General features: G+C 40.1%; 1 protein-coding gene across 1 annotated transcript in view; it reads right to left on the bottom strand.

The window, feature by feature from the left end:
• Positions 1 to 20,674, bottom strand: part of ephb6 (eph receptor B6) — a 133,305-nt gene that overhangs the window by 45,789 nt on the left and 66,842 nt on the right. Inside the window, exons 4-6 of the mRNA XM_033981041.2 lie at positions 17,844 to 18,116; positions 12,160 to 12,329; positions 8,716 to 9,008 (exon numbers count right to left, since the gene is read on the bottom strand). Of these exons, the coding sequence (XP_033836932.2) occupies positions 8,716 to 9,008; positions 12,160 to 12,329; positions 17,844 to 18,116 (736 nt within the window). The remainder of the gene's footprint in view (positions 1 to 8,715; positions 9,009 to 12,159; positions 12,330 to 17,843; positions 18,117 to 20,674) is intronic.

Below are 20,674 nucleotides of genomic sequence, written 5' to 3'. Positions count from 1 at the left end.
TTGTTTTTTTTAACTGGAGAGGTCAGGAAAACATGTGGTTTGAGCAGATTTCACAGTTAAAATAGAGAAATGTGTGTGTTCTTTGTGTAAAATGGTTAAAAGTCTGTAATTTTTGCGTTGAGAGTTAAAACCGAAAGTCTTAGTCATAAATATGAGATTATATGATGTTAAATATGAACATTGTGACTCAGCCAAGTTCTACCTTCCCCCTGAGCTCTGGCTGGTTTCACTTTCTCTCATTTTCTTGTCACTCCTTTGATTTTCTACGCCAAAAGAGCTTTTAGGGATGGTGGACGTAATTTTCCTTAAACCCACTGTTTGTTTTACTATCTCAAAACTAATTAATAAATAAAAAAAGTGCAGTTTTTTTCTAACAAACTGGGACATTTTGGCTCAAAGTTCAAACCAAACCCTGTCGGTGATGTCAGTGTCTCCAGTTCTTTGAATCATTACAACTGGCATCTTTTTCAGTAAATCCCCCCCCCCCCCTCTTCTCTCTGTCTATCTATCCTTTCTTCTCTCTCTTTCCTTTTTTTCCCTCTTCCTCGCTTCCGCTCTCCCCATTTCTCTCCCCTCAACCCCGCTCCTGCTCTTTCCAATCCTCTCCTCGTCCTCATTCTCCCCTTTTCTCTTGTCTTTATCTATTCTTTCTCTCCCTTGCCCTGTCTTCCTCTTTCTCCCTTTCTCTCCCCTCAAACCCCCTCCCTCTCTCTTCTCCCTCTTTTTGCCCACTCTTCCACCCCTCAAACCCCCTTCCTCTCTGTCTCCCCCTTCCTCTCCCCTCAAAACCCCTCCAACTCTTCTCTCTCTCCTCTCCCGCTCTCCCCATTTCTCTTCCGTCAAACCCCCTCCTCTCTTCTCTCTCTTCCTCTTTCTCCCTTTCTCTCCCCTAAAACCCCCTGCCTCTCTCTCTCCTCTCCCTCTGTCCCTCTTTTTCACCCTTCAAACTCCCCTCCCTCAATCCTCTCTCTCTTCCCCCCTCCCCTCAAACCCCCTTCTTCTCTTCTCGCTCTCCTCTCTTCCTCTTTTTCCCTTTCTCTCCTCTCAAACCCCCTCCCTCTCTCCTCTCTCTCGCTCCCTCCCCTCAAACCCCCCTTTGTTCCCTCTCTCTTCTCCTTCCCTTCCCCTCAACCTTCCCTTCTCTCTCTCTTTCCCTCTTCACCCCCCCTCTTTCTCTCTCACCCCCTTCTCTCCCCTCAAACCCTCATCCCCCTCTTTTCTCTCTCTTCTCTCCCTCTCCCCTCAAACCCCCATCCCTCTCCGCTCTCTCTTCTCTCCCTCTCTGCCGCTTTCTCACCCTTCAAACCCCCTCTCCCTCTCTTCGCTCTCTCCTCTCCCCTCAAACCCCATCCCTCTGTTCTCTCTCTCTACCCCTTTCTCTCCCTTCAAACCCCCTCTCCTTCTCTTCTCTTTCTCACCCACTTTCCCTCCCTTCAAACCCCTCCTCCCTCTCTTTTCTCCCTCTCTCATCACTCTCCCCTTCGTCTTTCTCTCCCATCTCCCTCTCAAACCCCCACCCCCCTTCTCTCTTTCTCTTTTTTCCTCTTCATCCCCCCTCTTTCTCTCACCCCCTTCTCTCCCCTCAAACCCTCATCCCCCTCTTTTCTCTCTCTTCTCTCCCTTTCCCCTCAAACCCCCATCCCTCTGTTCTCTCTCTACCCCTTTCTCTCCCTTCAAACCCCCTCTTCTCTTTCTCACCCACTTTCCCTCCCTTCAAACCCCTCCTCCCTCTCTTTTCTCCCTCTCTCATCACTCTCCCCTTCCTCTTTCTCTCCCATCTCCCTCTCAAACCCCCACCCTCTCTCCCTCTCTCTCTTTTCCCTCTTTATCCCTCTCTCTCTCTCTCCCCTGTGGTTTCTGTCACTTGTTCACAGACGAGTGACCATTACATCGTCATGACCTAAATGTGTCAGACTCCGCTTCCCTCTTTCTCTCTCTCTCTTCTCTCTCGTCTGTATCTCTTTCTGTCCGTCTGGATGCTCCACTCCCCCTTTGTCACCCGCTCGTCCACTCGCGACACTTTGAACGACAAAACGCACACAGCACTTCTGACGAGCGTCGCACTTTACACCACCGCAGTTATGTTTCAGCTCGAGAGGTGCGAGGGAAAAAGACCACGATGGGACGTCCCGGGTCAAAAGGTTTACAAAAAAATACAATAATTACATCAAAATCCTAGTTAAATCTATATTTTTAAAGCAGTTCTATTGCGTTTGCGTCTGTGAGATAATTATGATCCATGACACCTGTGGATCACACGTTTTAAATCACAATATTCATCTAAAACACATGTGCCAAACTCAAGGCCCGTGGGCCAAATGCGGTGCGCCACGTCATTTTACGTGGCACGCGACAAAGTAAATGAAAAGGTATGACTGTTTTAAAATGTCAGTTTATCATTAGATACACAGTTAAACAGCCATCTTTTCATATCTATGCAAATCCATATGCAATATTTGTAACTTGAATAAGTAATAAATATAGAAAGGCTTAATTAACAAGATAAAAACGTATTGGGATTTATCTTACAGTTACATCTGGCCCTTTGAGAGCAACCATTTTGTTGATGTGGCCCTTCGTAAAAATGAGTTTGACACCTCTGATCTAAAACGACTCAATAAAAGAAACAAATCCGCTCATTTCTGTGTTACAAAACTGCCGTGTCCAGTGGGAGCTGACGTCGCCGTAAACGCCATCGCAACAAAGCGCCGTGTAGCTGTCGGCTCGTCCTATGAATAGCTGCAAATCACACGAGTGAGAAGAGGATTTTTTTTTTTTTCATTTGTACCAAAATGACAACGCGATGCTCAATGATTAAGAAAATAAAATAGAAGAACAGAGTATTTGCATTTAGTTATATAAGTGTGACCATATTATAGTAACACTTTAAAGATTTTCCGGTCTGTACGTTTAACTGAACATGATATGGGGGGAGAGAGCGTAGAGACATTCAGCAAACAGTTGTAAATGGGAGTTAAGAACCGCATAAGTTTCAACACGTCAAACCAGTGCACTAGTGGCTAAAAAAAGAAAAAAAAAAAAGAAGTCTAGGTGAGCGATAACGATCTATAATGTGCCTCTGTTTTGAGGTGCAGCTTAAATTGACATAATTTGCACATTTTAAATCGCAATAATCATCTAAAATGACTTAATAAAAGAGAAACGTTTGGCTTTTTCCATGTTAGAAAACTGTGGGAGCTGAAAGAGAAAGCTACAGATTTTTTTTTATTTGTACAAAAATGACGACGCAACGCTGCCAAATCCGACCAGAAAATAAAATTGAAGAATGAAGTAAGTACAGAGCAGTGGGCTTGAAAACGAGGATCGATCGGCAAAACGCGTCTTGAAAATAAGAGATCAATGCACGAATCGCTGCAAATACAACGTTAAGAGAGTAAATGATGAGAGGAAACAACTAAAACATGGTTAAAACGCTTTGGAAAGTTGATTTTGCAGAATATGTTTCAGCTTCAAACACATAGTGACCCCCAACCCCATCCTGTCCCGCGTGTCCACTCTGTTTCTCGTTCGTTTGTCCCGACTCGTCTCTGCCGCTGTTTCAATCTGAGTGACTCTCGGCCTCTGGTCTGTGCGTCAAACTGAGCCGAGCCTCACGGTGACAGCGGCTCTTTAATATTGATTCAGGACGCAGCTCTGAGGCCGGACCACACACTTAATCGTTACGAGTCGTCTTCACTTTGGCCCAGTCTGTTCAGTTCAATTCAACTTTATTTATGTAGAATATTTAAAACAAGTCCAGCTGATCAAAGAGCTTCACTCACTACCCATTCTAGATTATGGAGATGTTATTTATATGAATGCCCCAACCCAGGGGCGTCAAACTCATTTTCACCGAGGGCCACATCAGCAAAATCAAGGGCCAGATGTGACTGTGACAGTGTAAATGTCACTAAATGTAACCGAATGTCATGTAAAATAGATATAATTACTTTTTAACTTGTTAAATAACGGTTTCTGAGATAAACTGACATTTTTAAAGTGTGTATCTGGTCGGGACACACCTCCTCACAGACCTTCAGCTCTGCTTCAGATTCATCCTTTTACAGCCTTTTAATTATTGGACAATTTGTTGTTTTTCTTGCAGACTAACGTTTTCATACTTAGCTCCGTGTTTGGTGTCAAAATGTCGACGTAGATTGTACCGACCCCGCCTCAAAACACAAAAACATACAGGTTTTTCTCCTCAAAGCACAAACTTATATTCACCTTCACCTTTATTCCTCCCAACTTCCTTCCACGCCGACAATTTTCCTCTTCATGAACATTTTGTGATGATCATTTGCAAATATTTCTCATTTCCACTTACTGGGAAAATCTCATTAGTTTATTGTCAGTGCACACATTAAAGCAGCACAGACTTATTTTAAAATGACAGTCATGCCTTTTAATTTATCTTCTAGCGCTGATGTGGCGGGCCGCATTTGGCCCCCGGGCCTTGAGTTTGACACATGTGCCCCAATCCAAGCACTAAAATTGCTGGACTCCGTTTCCCGTCATGCCTCTCTGCGATTTATCACTGTATCATCAACTGTAAGCCTTGGACGCACAAAACTGTACACAGGTGTTGGTCAGGCAGCACTGGACACTCTCAGGCTGAGTCACTGGTACATGTTCATTCACAAAGGGATTATGCACGTACATTCAACATAAAACAGATGGACATTATGCTCTGCCATCACAAAACTGCAGCTTCGTTCTGTCCCAAGTGTCCGCACAGAGACCGGTAAAGTGGCGTTTCAATATTCTGCGCCTTCAATGTGGAATAATTTACAAAAAGTCTTGAAATTACAAGAACTGACTTCAATAGTTCAGTTTAAATCTATGTTGAAAGGTTTGGAAATGAAGTCTGTGATTTGTAATTTGCTTTAAAGAATCCATTTTGTGATGTGTTGAAATGTGTGTGTGTGTAATGTGTGTAATTAGTAATCTCAATGGGACTTTCCTGGTTAAATAAAGGTTAAATAAAAAAATAAAAAATAAAAAAAAGTCAACAAAAAAACACATACAGCAACTAAACGTGATAATGAGATGCCCTGGATTATTTTTGCTTTCTATTTTAACATTTTTGTATCAGAGGAGTTGACTTTATGACTTAATTTATTTTCTTTCCAGACATTTCTCTCTTAAGTCAAGGAAGCAAATCAAAAATACACATAAGTCTGAAGAAGGAATGGGCTCATAGTGTCGACCTCTTTTATACTTAACATAAAGAGCTGCTGCATTCACAATATACACAGTAAAGAAAAGGGGAAAAGAGAAAGAAAAGAGATTTATAACTTTCTTTTTAGACAAACTTTTGAAACAGCTCAAAGTTCTTATTGGGATTTGTTGGTTTTTTTTGTGTGTTCTGTGCTGTTTTCCCCCCTCAATTCTGTGTCAATCGAGCCTCCACCTGCGTGTAGAAAAAGACTGAGGCTCTAACGCCGGTTTACTTCCTCGTCTGTCCACCCTGCTCCTCCGTCTCCGACCCAGCTCTCCGTGTCCGCTACGAACACCCCAGCCTCTGACCCTGCGACCCACGACCCGCTCCAGGACTTCTGCCTACAACACCGCTCCCGACTGTCTGTTATGACGACCTTCAGTCAGTTTTCCATCTTTAGAAATAAACTCTGTTCTGTTTCCCCGAGTCCTGTCTCTTTGGTCGCCCTGTCAGTCTTTCTATGACAGTTCTACAATCTTTTAATATCTTCATCTAACCTGTTCCGCACATTTACTCCAACAGCTGAAATACAAAATCCAGAGCTGTTTTGTTTGTTTTAACCCTTGATTTTTTAAAAACCTCATGCCCTCAAAGATTAAAAACTGTCTCCATTTTTAAACAGATCTTGAATATGAAATAGTGATTGTTTATTCTTACTTTTATACATAAATTGTGCAGATCTATATATAATCTACCAGCTCCTTGAATTTTTGTTGTATATTTTTGGATTAAAAATTGGATTTTGGAGTTGGAATTAGTTAACAACCAAGAATAAAATAAAAAACAATGTCTTCATAGCATGTGTCGTATGTGTGTATGAAGTATCCTGAATTAGAAATCTGTGTGACATGTGTGTATTTTAAGTATTTTAAATGGATGATTAATGATGTTTCGTCCATTTTAATAGTTTTACAATTATAAATGAAGGATGTTATTTCCACATGATGTTATGTTCTCTCTCCTCAAACCTGCAGGAATATCTCAGGCTTTTTATAAAACTTATTAGAAATTATTGTTCAAACTGATCTGTGATTTCCTGCGGTGGATGAAGTACTCGATTTTGTTACTTAAGTAAAAGTACAGATACCAGAGCAAAAAAAAAATACTCAAGTAAAAATCAAAAGTATCAAATGAAAAAATCTACATAAGCAAAATTATTATAAGTATTTTTAAAAGTGTAAAGTTTAGATTTTTTTTAATTTGTAGAACAGAAACAACTGATTTTTTTTTTGTTTTTATTTGTACATTTCTTTTTTTACCTGTTTTTATTTGTATATTTCTGTTTTTTGCCTGTTTTTTATATTATCTGTGTTTTTTTTTACCTGTTTTTATTTGTATATTTCTGTTTATTTTTACGGTTTTTATTTGTACTTTTTGTTTTTTTTTCTCTGTTTTTATTTGTATATTTCTGCTTTGTTTTTTTTTAACCTGTTTTTATTTGTATATTTCTGTTTTGTTGTTTGTTTTTACCCGTTTTTATTTGCATATTTCTGTTATTACAAATGTGTTAAAATAAACCCTCAGACAATAATCAAAAAAATAGTTTTACTTTTCAGCTCAAAAACGTAGTGGAGTAGAAAGTACAGATATTACTCTAAAACGTAGTGTAGTAAAAGTAAAAAGTATCCACTGTAAAATGTACTTACGTAAAGTACAGATACCTAAAAAGTCGACTTACAGTACAGTACAGTACTTTACTGCTTTTACTTTGTTATCTTCCACCACGTCTTTTCCATAATTTATCATGTAATGTATATTTTTTTCTCCATATGTTACGAATCTTTATCTCTCCAAAAAGCACTATACAACTTTGATTCAGCATTCTTTGTAGTAATCGTTTATTCTTTGCCCGTTACTACAGCAGGGAACATAAAGCAACCCATTAAATGTAAAGTAACTCCGTGTGTTTTTGCATTTTTGCAGGATCCAGGATTAGAAGCTCCATTTTCCCATGACCACAAACTAAACATGTTTTAACCCTTTCACATTTTTCACTTGAGCCCCTGACAGACGACATGAGCGCGTAGTTATGTGGACGGAAACATGTCAACGGCGTAAATACGTTATCGGCGGGTTGCCAGATAGGGTCGTTGCCATGGCGTCCAGCTATTTAAAATGTCCCAAAGTCCTTCAAAAAGTCCTTCAAAAGAGACAGAAATTACGCAACAGAAATCATTTGTTTTTAATAGTCCAATTTTCTGCTAAAGTGATTTTCCTCATCAGAGCCATACGCAGAAGCAGAAGCAGAAGCAGAAGCAAGGACAGAATAGAAGTGGAGCATGTTGTAATAAGTTATAAAACAGGTAAAACCAAAGTGAGGGTTTTTTTCAAAAGTTGTTTTAAAAGACTGAACATCTCATCAAGGTCCTAACTTACGAAAAAACAAATTACTTTAAATCCTGGTGTGTTTATCCTCCATTTTTTAAACATACCGGTTCTCGCAGGGATGTTTTGTTAATGCGCCTCATTTGTCAGTCACTCTGGTAAATGAAATATAAATGAACGAGTGTTTATCACATTTGGGGGAGTTAAAACCGACTGGGCCCCACTTCCCTTTAAAACAGATCCCGAATCACGTACTTCCTTCATTATTAGATCAACGACATGGTTTGAACTTCAGATATGAGTTAAAATACGTTAAAAAGCTCATATTACGCCTTTTTATAATATATTTTAATGTTGTAATTATCACAAACAGACTCAGAGTTGTGTTTTGTTTCGTTTGCACATGTTTAACACACAAACCCTGCAGATTTAGGCTGAGTTCTTCTTCTCCCAAACTGAAAACACTCTGTTCCACCTTGTGATGTCATCAAGTGGTGATACAGGAAGTGCTCCGCTGTGTTTTTAAACTCCACACACCTTCATTTCTAGAATCGTTTGGTTTATTTCAGCCCAGGAACTGCTGATTTCTACTAAACAAAAGGTAAAAAAGGAGCTGTTAACTTGAAAAAACTACCACTTTGTGACATCACACGGTGGAACAGAGCGTTTTGAGCTTTGGAGATGTCACCAGAATAATAACAGAGGATGATTCAAACATTTGTGAATGAAAAAAAAATCAAAAGTCCAGGTCTGTTTTTGAGGAAATAACAGCATTATAACATGACTTAAAGCTCAAAAGAGACAATTTTGGATAATATAGGAGCTTTAAGGTTAACTGTAAGATTTTAAATTCAATAAATGTGTATATCTTTTCCTGATAAAAAACTGTTACCTGCAGTTAATCGTTAATCAGTGGCGTTCATATACTAAGAATGATAATAAAATGTAGATGTATGTGTCTGTATCTGCAGGTTTAAGCTCAGGAAACACAGGTTCAGTTGCGATTGTAGAACATTTTTAAACTTTTGAAAGCACGCGGTTCTTTTAAGGTTAAGTTCTGACTATAGTGAAGGTTTGGATCAGTCTCCAGGAAACGCGAGTAAGTCAACGTAACGTCCCCAAGCAGCATGAAAACCAGCATACACGAGTGACCTTTTACGAGTTCTTACCGAGGCAGGCCGACCCGTTGTGGTTGGGCTCATAACCTTCGTCGCAGACACATCCTCCCACGGGCACCATCCACTCCCCCTCTGCGTTACAGTGCATGCGCGGAGAGCCGCCCTGGGCTTTGCTGTGGGGCACGCACGTACCCGTCACCGGTACAAGGGCGGTGGGTTCTGCCCCGGAGGCTGTGGCCGGGTACGACGCCAAGTGCAGACTGGTGCTAGGACAGCGGCGGTAAAAGATGGACACGCCCATGAGAGAGACGCAGGCTCCACTGTCCACGATGGCCAGGACGAATCTGATGGGACAAGACCAGAGTCAGGCACACGGGCAATGTAGGAAATGACTAAACCAGGACTAAAGCAGGACTAAACCAGGACTAAAAACCAGGACTAAAGCAGGACTAAAGCAGGACTAAAGCAGGACTAAACCAGGACTAAAGCAAGACTAAAGCAGGACTAAAGCAGGACTAAAGCAGGACTAAAGCAGGACTAAAGCAGGACTAAAGCAGGACTAAAGCAGGACTAAACCAGGACTAAACCAGGACTAAAGCAGGACTAAAGCAGGACTAAAGCAGGACTAAACCAGGACTAAAAACCAGGACTAAAGCAGGACTAAAGCAGGACTAAAGCAGGACTAAAGCAGGACTAAAGCAGGACTAAACCAGGACTAAACATGAACTAAAGCAGGACTAAACCAGGACTAAAGCAGGACTAAACCAGGACTAAAGCAGGACTAAACCAGGACTAAAAACCAGGACTAAAGCAGGACTAAAGCAGGACTAAAGCAGGACTAAAGCAGGACTAAAGCAGGACTAAACCAGGACTAAAGCAGGACTAAACCAGGACTAAAAACCAGGACTAAAGCAGGACTAGAGCAGGACTAAAGCAGGACTAAACCAGGGCTAAACATGAACTAAAGCAGGACTAAACCAGGACTAAAGCAGGACTAAACCAGGACTAAAGCAGGACTAAACCAGGACTAAAGCAGGACTAAACCAGGACTAAAGCAGGACTAAAGCAGGACAAAAACTAGGACTAAAAACTAGGAGTAAAAACCAGGACTAAAGCAGGACTAAAGCAGGACTAAACCAGGTCTAAAGCAGGACTAAACCAGGACTAAAGCAAGACTAAAGCAGGACTAAAGCAGGACTAAAGCAGGACTAAACCAGGACTAAAGCAGGACTAAAAACTAGGAGTAAAAACCAGGACTAAAGCAGGACAAAAGCGGGACTAAAGCGGGACTAAAGCAGGACTAAACCAGGACTAAAGCAGGACTAAAGCAGGACTAAAGCAGGACTAAAGCAGGACCAAACCAGGACTAAAGCAAGACTAAAGCAGGACTAAAGCAGGACTAAAGCAAGACTAAAGCAAGACTAAAGCAGGACTAAAGCAGGACTAAAGCAAGACTAAAGCAGGACTAAAGCAGGACTAAAGCAGGACTAAAAACTAGGAGTAAAAACCAGGACTAAAGCAGGACTAAAGCAAGACTAAAGCAAGACTAAAGCAGGACTAAAGCAGGACTAAAGCAGGACTAAAGCAGGACTAAACCAGGACTAAAGCAGGACTAAACCAGGACTAAAGCAGGACTAAACCAGGACTAAAGCAGGACTAAAGCAGGACTAAAGCAAGACTAAAGCAGGACTAAAGCAGGACTAAACAAGGACTAAAGCAGGACTAAAAACTAGGACTAAAAACCAGGACTAAAGCAGGACTAAAAACTTGATTAAAAACCAGGACTAGAACAGGACTAAACCAGGACTAAACCAGGACTAAAAACCAGGACTAAACCAGGACTAAAAACCAGGACTAAACCAGAACTAAAAACCAGGACTAAACCAGGACTAAACCAGAACTAGACGGGCAATGTAGGAAATGTTTACTTTGACAAATAAAAACAAAAAAATGTAATGTAGCACTGAATTCTGCTGGACTTTTATATAAACTGGCTGATTTCTGAAACACTGTGCTGTCGTCTTTATGTGTTTCTTCTTTTTCTTTACATGCATTATCTGTGTATTTGCTTATGTTTACTGAACCTACAGGCACCTCAAACTCTTATTGTTGTTGAACGTTAAAGGTGCTCTACAAATGAACTTGAACTGGAATCGCTTTAGTCCTGACACAGATTGGCAGCCTCGTTTCTATCAATCCATCCCAGGGCGGCTGAGGCTACAGAAGAGTGTGGAGTGAATGGATAAAACACACAATAATCTGAAATGACTTTGAGGAGCTCAGGGAGCGGCCTCCTGAGTCAGGACTAAACATGGACTAAAGCAGGACTGAACCAGGACTAAACATGGACTAAACCAGGACTGAACCAGGACTAAACATGGACTAAACCAGGACTGAACCAGGACTAAACATGGACTAAACCAGGACTGAACCAGGACTAAACATGGACTAAACCAGGACTGAACCAGGACTAAACATGGACTAAACATGGACTAAACATGGATGAAAGCAGGACTGAACCAGGACTAAACCAGAACTAAAAAACAGGACTAAACCAGGACTAAACCAGGACTAAACCAGGACTAAACCAGGACTAAACCAGGACTGAACCAGGATTAAACCAGAACTAAAAACCAGGACTAGAACTGGACTAAAGCAGGACTAAACCAGGACTAAAGCAGAACTAAACCAGGATTAAACCAGAACTAAACCAGGACTAAACCAGGACTGAACCAGGACTAAAGCAGAACTAAAGCAGGACTAAACCAGAACTAAACATGGACTAAACATGGACAAAAGCAGGACTGAACCAGGACTAAAGCAGGACTAAACCAGGACTAAACATGGACTAAACATGGACGAAAGCAGGCCTAAACCAGAACTAAACCAGGAGTAAACCAGGACTGAACCAGGACTAAACCAGGACTGAACCAGGACTAAACCAGGACTAAACCAGGACTAAACCAGGACTAAACCAGGACTGAACCAGGACTAAACCAGGACTAAACCAGGACTAAACCAGGAGTAAACCAGGACTGAACCAGGACTAAACCAGGACTGAACCAGGACTAAACCAGGACTAAACCAGGACTGAACCAGGACTGAACCAGGACTAAACCAGGAGTAAACCAGGACTAAACCAGGAGTAAACCAGGACTGAACCAGGACTAAACCAGGACTAAACATGGAGAATCAGCATTTCACTTTTGTGCAGCTAAAACCTTGAACAGTCGTCCTAAAGATGTGACACAGGCCTCAACTTTGACAATGTTTTCTTTCTTATTCTGTAAAGCACTATATTACTTTGTGACCCAACTGTGCTACACAAATAAACTTGCTTTGCCTTCATCATCATCATCATCATCATCATCATCATCATCATCATCATCATCATCATCATCATCATCATCATCATCATCATCATCTGTAAAAGCTCTATCCTAAAGACTAAACCTTTTTTTCTCCTACTATACAAAAACATCACGTGACATTTACCCATTTCGTGTGAGCGGGGCAAAGCTGCGCGTCTTCACGTTGATGCGGCTGTAGCGGTTCGGCTGGTACTGGTGCGGAGAACTGGGCTCCACTTTAGAGAAGCTTTTGTCGGCCGCGATGGTGTCGATCTTCACCCAGCCCTCCCTCGTCTCCCTGTCCCCGCTGGACGGCTGGAGACACACAAGAACGAGCGAGATTAGAAAAGACAAGAAGAAAAAAAATGTACTATATAACGTGGGTCGTGGTTATCGTGGTTCAGCATTTCTGTTTTAGGCTAATGCAGCGATCCAATCAAACACTTCTCTCCTCCCTCTTCTCCTATTGGTCCACTTCTGTCCTGCTGTGAGTGATTGACAGCTGGATTTAGCCAATTACAGTGACGTGTGAACTTTCAGAAGAAGCAGGCGACTTTATTTACCCCTTCAAGGCAAAAGAAAAATACAAAGTGTACAGAAATCGTGAAAAAAATCTAATCATTAAGGCTTTTTGGGGGTGTTGGCCAGAAGAACAACAGACAAAGTAACTCAACAAACTGAACAGACTATAAAATAAACGCGTTCAATAAAAGTGCTGGAGTATTTTTGCTGTGTGTTTGTCTGTAGCTGCTTATTAACAAAGTGAGCACGCCATCGCCGAAGCCCCACTGGGGTTTTGTGCACGACTTCCTGCTCCTCTGCACTCTCTCATTCCTCATCAGGATGTATCTGCATTTAAAAGCATCTTATTTCCTTCAGAGAAATGCATTTATATAAAAACACGCTCTGAATGCCTCCCCATGGCTCGCTCGCTCATTACAGTTGGATTTCCAAAGCAGGGGCCGTGTTTACCATTAAAATCACTTCTGTTTCAGTCAAAGCTTTAGCTGGTTTCCTGTAATCAGCATAAAGTGGTCACTGCTGTTTACTTTGAGCCTTACAGATGTCATAAGTAGAGCTTAAACGACGTCGCTAAAGGCCAAAGGGACACGTTGTTGTATTTTGTAAATGATAAACATGTGTTTCACACCAGCGTCGCCGCGGGAACATGTGAATCTCAACTGTTTTTGTCAACGTGCCACAAGACGAGTGATTATGGCTAGTCAGGAAATTATAATTTAGAGCTTTTTTAAGCACAAAATTAACAAATTTGAAACAAAAATGTGGTTTGTGTAATGATTGATGTTTCGTGTGTACTTCCGTAAAAAGAAATTAGTCAGCATTCATAGTCAAATAGACCTGCGCCGTTTAAAAGGTTTGAAAAGTGCCTGGTTTTAAGACGTGGGATGGTTCATATTAGTGTCTTCGTGTTTCTTAGACCCGCGGTTCAGCTGTGCATTTTCACGTTTTCACCGCAGAGTTGAGCTGTAATGATTTCGGGCTTGTACCAGTGTCTCCGTGTGGTGATGTAAACAGGTAGAAACGATTGTTCGCTCTAAAACTTGCTCGGGGCTTTGTCTCTGCCAGAGGACAAACTTTGGGATAACAAGATCTTGCCTCGAGTTTCAAATGACATCACAAAGTATTGATCTAATTTGCAGATGAATAATTCATTGGTGGCTCTTCCCTTAATGATACTTTGTTTTACCTCTGGGAGTTGGGAATAAGAGGGTCTCTCACTACAAAACAAGACACGTGTACAGAGCAAACGACACAGAGGAAAGCACTGACAGGAAATGACAATACAGCGATTATTAATAACACAGTATTCAAAAAGAAATACATTTTTACAGTAGTATTACTTCCAATCAACTTCATTTCTATAGAACAGTTTCTAAGGTGCTGCACGAAGTGAAATATAGTTAAAGAAGACCTACCGAGCCTGTTAAATACGCTCTAATCTGTGACATCTACGTTATAATTTGCACGTTTTAAATCACAATATTAATCTAAAACAAATTCCAGTTGTCCCTCGCTATGTCGCGGTTCACCTTTCTCGACCTCGCTGTTTCGCATTTTGTTTTAGTGCAATTTTTCATGCTTTTTTTTTTACAGAGTATGTACGTGCAGTGTGACTCTGAAGTGCTGTACGATTGCAATTTGTTTTCTCCCTGACAAAAAAAATAAAAAATAAAATAAAATTGCATCTCTCGTTATTCCAGCTTTTAGCAAACAGAAATAATTTTGGTAATTCTAATTTACCTAAAACAGTGAGAAAAAAAGCGTTTGTGTCTTTTTATATCATGTATGTAAACGTCTGGTTTCAACTGTATTTTGTCAAATTTTACAACTTCTGAACAAGTTTAAAATGTATTTTCTTGTGCTTTTTTAACATAATCTTTTACTGTTATTAATTGCATGCTGTTCTTAATAACCTGTCTGTTTTAATTATTTTTCTTCGCTATGATTCACTTCTTAAGACTTAATGCTTTTCTACTTTTTAACCATGCTTGCAAATGTTTTTATAAGGAGCCATCTGTACATCATGGCAACGGACAACAGATGAAAACTAGCCTTTTGGCTAATTCTGGCATGTTAAACAGTTACTGTTGGTCAACATGCACTGTCCGCAATAAAAAAATAAAATAAATAAAGTATACATTTGTCTCACACTATATCGCGGTTCACCTTTCGCTGTTTCGCTGATTTTTTTGGTGCAATTTCATATGTTTTTTTTACATCGTCTGAACATGCATTGTGTTGTGCTGTTGGACTGTAGACCATTGTATTGTGCGTCCTGATTGGCTGTTGGACTGTAGACCATTGTGTTGTGCGTCCTGATTGGCTGTTGGACTGTAGACCATTGTATTGTGCGTCCTGATTGGCTGTTGGACTGTAGACCATTGTCCATCAGTCTCCTCCGTGCCGTGTCTCCTGTACAGTACAGAATGTGTTCAGACAAATTTACATAAACGTTGGATCGCAGTGTGACTCTGAAGTGCTGTACGTTTGCAATTTGTTTTCTCCCCGACAAAACCCACAATGTCAATGAAACGTTCTGCACCGACAAAGGCGCCTACGAAGGTTTTTGAACTTTGTGTTTAAACAAGAGAGAAATGTGAGAAAATGTTAACGCCTGTGTGAGAAAAGTGTATAAAGTGTGTGGTGAGGGGTTTTACAGACAAAAAACATAGAGAATAATTGTAAAAAATAAAGCTGATACTTCGCAGATTTCTTTTTAGAACCTAACCCCCGTGATAAACAAGGGACCGCTGTAATAAAAGAAAAACAAGTTTGTAGCCGTGTAGCTGTCGGCGCCCCCTATGGACAGCTAAACGTCACACGAATAGCGAATAACAATTTTTTTTTCTTCATTTGTGCCAAAATTACTATGCGATGCTACTGAATCCTATGCGTATTATAGATTAAGAAAATAAAATTGGAGAACGATGTAAGTCCAGAGCGGCGGGCGTGTGCTGGCGGCGGTGAAAACGGGGGTTGAACGGGAAAATAAGTGATTAAAGCTCAAAAACGCACAAATCACTCCAAAATCAAACAAATATAACATGATTAAAAGCTTTGAAAAGTCGATTTTGCAGAATAGAGCTAATTAAACCACTACTATTCACACTGAGCTGAAATTTTAATTATCAAACAACTTTTTTTATGTAAACTTACATGAAAAAATACATGAATTTCCTCTCTTCAAATCAGCAAAATAAAGTGACTAATTAAAGATTATAATTACTTCTGTATTATTTCTGTTCTTGTTCAGTTTATTTTACACTACGGGGACATAAATCTGTGGTTCCCAACCCTTTTCCTCACAGGGGCCCCTATTTTATCCATTGATCCTTCTCCTATGTAGCTGTTTTATACGGAAACATATAATCATTTTGTGTTTAATAAAAATGTCACAGAACGGTAATGATAAGACACTAAAACACGAGCCCTTCATTAAAATTCACACATTGTACTTTGACCCACTTTTTTAAAACCCCCTGGGGACCCCCTGAGAATCTTTGGGGGACCTAAATTGGGGTCCCAGGCCTCAGGTTGCGAATGGCAGAATTAGACAATGAAAGGCCACTGTAGTTTTAACTATTGGGAAACACACGTTAACAGGATTTAAAAGTATTTTTTCACAGCTGGAGGTGGGTCGTATTGTCACAAATGTAAATGTAAATATATTTTTGGATCATAACAATATTAGTTTTGAGAATGTATCACAAATGTCCTAAAACAAGATTATACTTTACTATTTCTCTCTTGAGGTCATTTGCAATAGTTTTAATTATAGACTTTATACTTGCTTTTCAAATTTTGGATAAAGAAAACAATTGCTCTTAGGGGTGTGCAAAAATATTGAAATATCGATATCGTAAAGTTTAATTCCATGATACAGTGTTGATATCATAGGTTGCGATATTGATATATATCGCCAAGAGTATTCTGAGTTTTCTGACAAAGAAAGGAAACTTGTTTATACATTTGACATATTCCCTGTTTTGATGAATAAAATGTGTGTATTTCAGATGAACTTTGCACAGGGAGTGACTTTTACACTTTTTTTAACTTTTAGTGTCACAACCAAGATTTTGTATTTCTGTTGTGAGACTTTAGATCAGATAAACTACATTTCAACCTGGAAAGACTCTAACCAGGACTAAACCAGGACTAAACCAGGACTAAAGCAGGACTAAAGCAGGACTAAAGCAGGACTAAACCAGGACTAAACATGAACTAAGCCATGACTAAACCAGGACTAAAGCAGGACTAAACCAGGACTAAACATGGACTAAACCAGGACTAAACCAGGACTAAACCAGGACTAAACATGAACTAAACATGGACTAAACCAGGGCTAAACCAGGACTAAACCAGGACTAAACATGGACTAAACCAGGTCTAAACCAGGACTAAACATGAACTAAACCATGACTAAACCAGGACTAAACCAGGACTAAACCAGGTCTAAACCAGGACTAAACCAGGACTAAAGCAGGACTAAAGCAGGACTAAAGCAGGACTAAACCAGGACTAAACCAGGCTAAACCAGGACTAAACATGGACTAAACCAGGACTAAACCAGGACTAAACCAGGACTAAACATGAACTAAACATGGACTAAACCAGGGCTAAACCAGGACTAAACCAGGACTAAACATGGACTAAACCAGGCTAAACCAGGACTAAACATGAACTAAACCATGACTAAACCAGGACTAAACCAGGACTAAACCAGGTCTAAACCAGGACTAAACATGGACTAAACCAGGACTAAACATGGACTAAACCAGGACTAAACATGGACTAAACCAGGACTAAACCAGGTCTAAACATGGACTAAACCAGGACTAAACCAGGTCTAAACATGGAGAATCAGTGTTTGAGTTTTGTGCAGTTTAAACCTGGAACATTCTTCCTGAAGATGTGAGACAGACCTCGACTTTGACAATGTTTAAATCCAGGCTCTAAACGATTTAGTTGTGCAAATGACTGAAAGGTTTTTATTCTGCCTCTTCTTTAATGTATTAATGTTCATTTTATGATGACTATTTTATGTTTTGATTTGTGTGATTTTAATGTCCTTCTTATTCTGTAAAGCACTTTGAATCACTTTGTGTATGAATTGTACAAGTAAATATTGAGCTATGAATGAAAAACCAAAGACCAACAGTTTGATGTCTTCTTCTATATTAACAAACTAAACTAAATGCACTTTGTTAAGTTGTTATGTATAGTATCGGCAGCTTCTTAATGACACTCAGCCCTGATTTCGATATGATCATTTTTGTCGATATGTCCATCCCTAGTCCCAGCTGTTACCTCTGCTGCCCAGGTCCTCTCCAGCTCCCTCTGCGAGTCGGCCTGTTTGTAGTACAGCGTGAGCGTCTCTCTGCAGGAGGGGGAGGGCGAGCGCAGGCTGGCACAGTCCCGGACGGAGAAGGTCAGAGTGACGAAGACCCTCGGAGCGGAGCGTCGGAGCAGGAAAGGAGTGGCCAGCCAGTTATCCTGCTGCCGAGCGTTTTGGTTCACATTACACACCTCGAAAGTCCGGATTAGCTTCCCTTTGTCGTCTAGTACGGAGACCTCATCCCACTGAAATAAAAAGAGGACATGGTGTTAAGTAGGGCTGTAGGATTAACTGAAAATGCATTAAAACACACCAGAAATGCATTGAAAACACATTGAAAATGCATCGAAAACACTGAAAAGGCATTGAAAACTCCTCAAAAACAAACCAAAAACGCACTGAAAACACGTCAAAAATGCCTCAAAAACACATCAAAAACGCATTGAAAATACACTGAAAAAACACCGAAAATGCATTGAAAACATATCAAACACGCATCAAAAACACACCGAAAATGCATTGAAAACACCTCAAAAACAAACCAAAAACGCACTGAAAACACATCAAAAATGCCTCGGAAACACATGGAAAAAGCATTGAAAATACACAAAAAAAAACACACCGAAAATGTATTGAAAACATATCAAAAATGCATTGAGAACACATCGAAAACGCATCAAAAACACACCGAAAACGGATTGAAAACACAACAAAAATGTATTGAAAACACATCAAAAACACATGGAAAATGCATCGAAAACACAATTTGAATGTAGCAATTAGCAAATCACAAAAGCTCCTCTTTGCCATAATTTCCTCCACAGACAATAAAATGTCTTGTTTTTTTCCGTTCAGCCTGTCACGATGTTTACAATATCGACCCATCGTTCAATACAGGAGCGTGACTTTTTCATGGCACTAGTGAGAAAGTTGTTGTTGTTTTTCTCTTCTATGACAAGATTTGAGCTGTGAAGAGTTGAATAACGTTTATGTAGCACGTTTCCACCTTCAAGCTTTACATCAAGGAGCCACCCACCCCTTCACACACACACACATTCATACACCAGTGTACGCAAACACAAACACACAAACTCTACCAACGAATAATAACCTTCTGTGACTGATTTTAAACACAAACTAACTTCTACAGTGTTTCATTCAGCTATTTACTTATTGCAGCCCATGTTTTTAATTATATTTTGCAAGTATTTTTTAGATAATCCATCCGTAATTTGTCAGTTCCGGTCATTTTTCTTTTGTTCAATTCCCCTGGACGTGTTTCAAATGCGAAATCTGAAAGAAAACTGCAGGATTCTATTCAAACATTCACTGCAAATCTAATTACAACCTAAATGCTTGCCAGAAAAACTGCAATTAGATCTTTTTTCTCCCCAAATTATTCAGCCCCAGCTCCAAATCCCATGGTTTTACAGACAGAGGGTTGACGTCTTGATTAAAATGACCAAAGCTGATCATTGATGCTTAAACGTGACTAAATCTTGATTAAAGCTGAATTAAAATAGCGAAATTTTACAGTAAACAGTTATGATCATCTTTACTTACGTTTATCATTTGTACAAGCTTTTCTAAAATCAGAAAATAAAATGTCTGTGTCATTTTTCAGTCGTCTAGGTTTGATCCTTAGTAAAAGAAAAATTCATTTCTGTGAAAACATTAAGGCTAGCCCGTATGCTAATATGTGTGAGTGCAGCCATTAGGGGCCTGAATGATTATGCAAAGTCTGACTCAGGCACAGCTCGCATTTAGACCGAGCCAACAAGCAGAAACTGTAAACAAACAGGTGTGTTAACTTCAGTGTCGTTAGCGCCCCCTCTCAGACAGATATAAGGCAGTGTCCAGGAGTAATCTGACCAGAACTGGACAAAAACAGTCAAACGTTTTTGTCCAGTTGGCAGATAAGCTTCATGATTGACAATATAAAAGGTACAAATCATCTCCTGTTTCTCATACACCACCGCTCAGACTGTGGTGGTGCAGGTAATCTGTGAGATCACATGTGTCAAACTCAAAGCCCAGGGGCCAAATGCGGCCCCCCACATCATTTCATGTGGCCCGCGAGAAGATAAATTAAAAGGCATGACTGTCATTTTAAAATAAGTCTGTGCTGCTTTAATGTGTGCACTGACAATAAACTAATGAGATTTTCCCAGCAAGTGGAACTGAGAAATATTTGCAAATGATCATCACAAAATGTTCATGAAGAGGAAAATTGTCGGCGTGGAAGGAAGTTGGGAGGAAAAAAGGTGAAGTTGAATACAAGTTTGTGCTTTGAGGAGAAAAACCTGTATGTTTTTTGTGTTTTGAGGCGGGGTCGGTACAATCTACGTCGACATTTTGACACCAAACACGGAGCTAAGTATGAAAAAGTTAGTCTGCAAGAAAAACAACAATTTGTCCAATAATTAAAAGGCCGTAAAAGGACGAATATGAAGCAGAGCTGAAGGTCTGTGAGGAGGTGTGTCCCGACCAGATACACACTTTTAAAAATGTCAGTTTATCACAGAAACCGTGATTTAACAAGTTAAAAACTAATTATATCTATTTTACATGACATTCAGTTACATTTAGTGACATTTACACTGTCACAGTCACATCTGGCCCTTGATGGCATTTTGCTGATGTGGCCCTCGATGAAAATGAGTTTGACGCCCCTGTGTTAGAGTGTTCCTGTTTTGTGCAGTTTATGAGTTAAATCACAAATCTGTAATCAATCTTTTACTTGAATAATTTTGTTACATTTGTCTATGCACGTAAAATAAGTAAATACTGTTTCTCATGCGGT

This window comes from Periophthalmus magnuspinnatus, chromosome 16 (genome assembly GCF_009829125.3).
Source record: "Periophthalmus magnuspinnatus isolate fPerMag1 chromosome 16, fPerMag1.2.pri, whole genome shotgun sequence".
NCBI lineage: Eukaryota > Metazoa > Chordata > Actinopteri > Gobiiformes > Gobiidae > Periophthalmus > Periophthalmus magnuspinnatus.
Note: the sequence above shows the minus strand (reverse complement) of the source record. Positions and strands in the feature narration are given on the sequence as shown.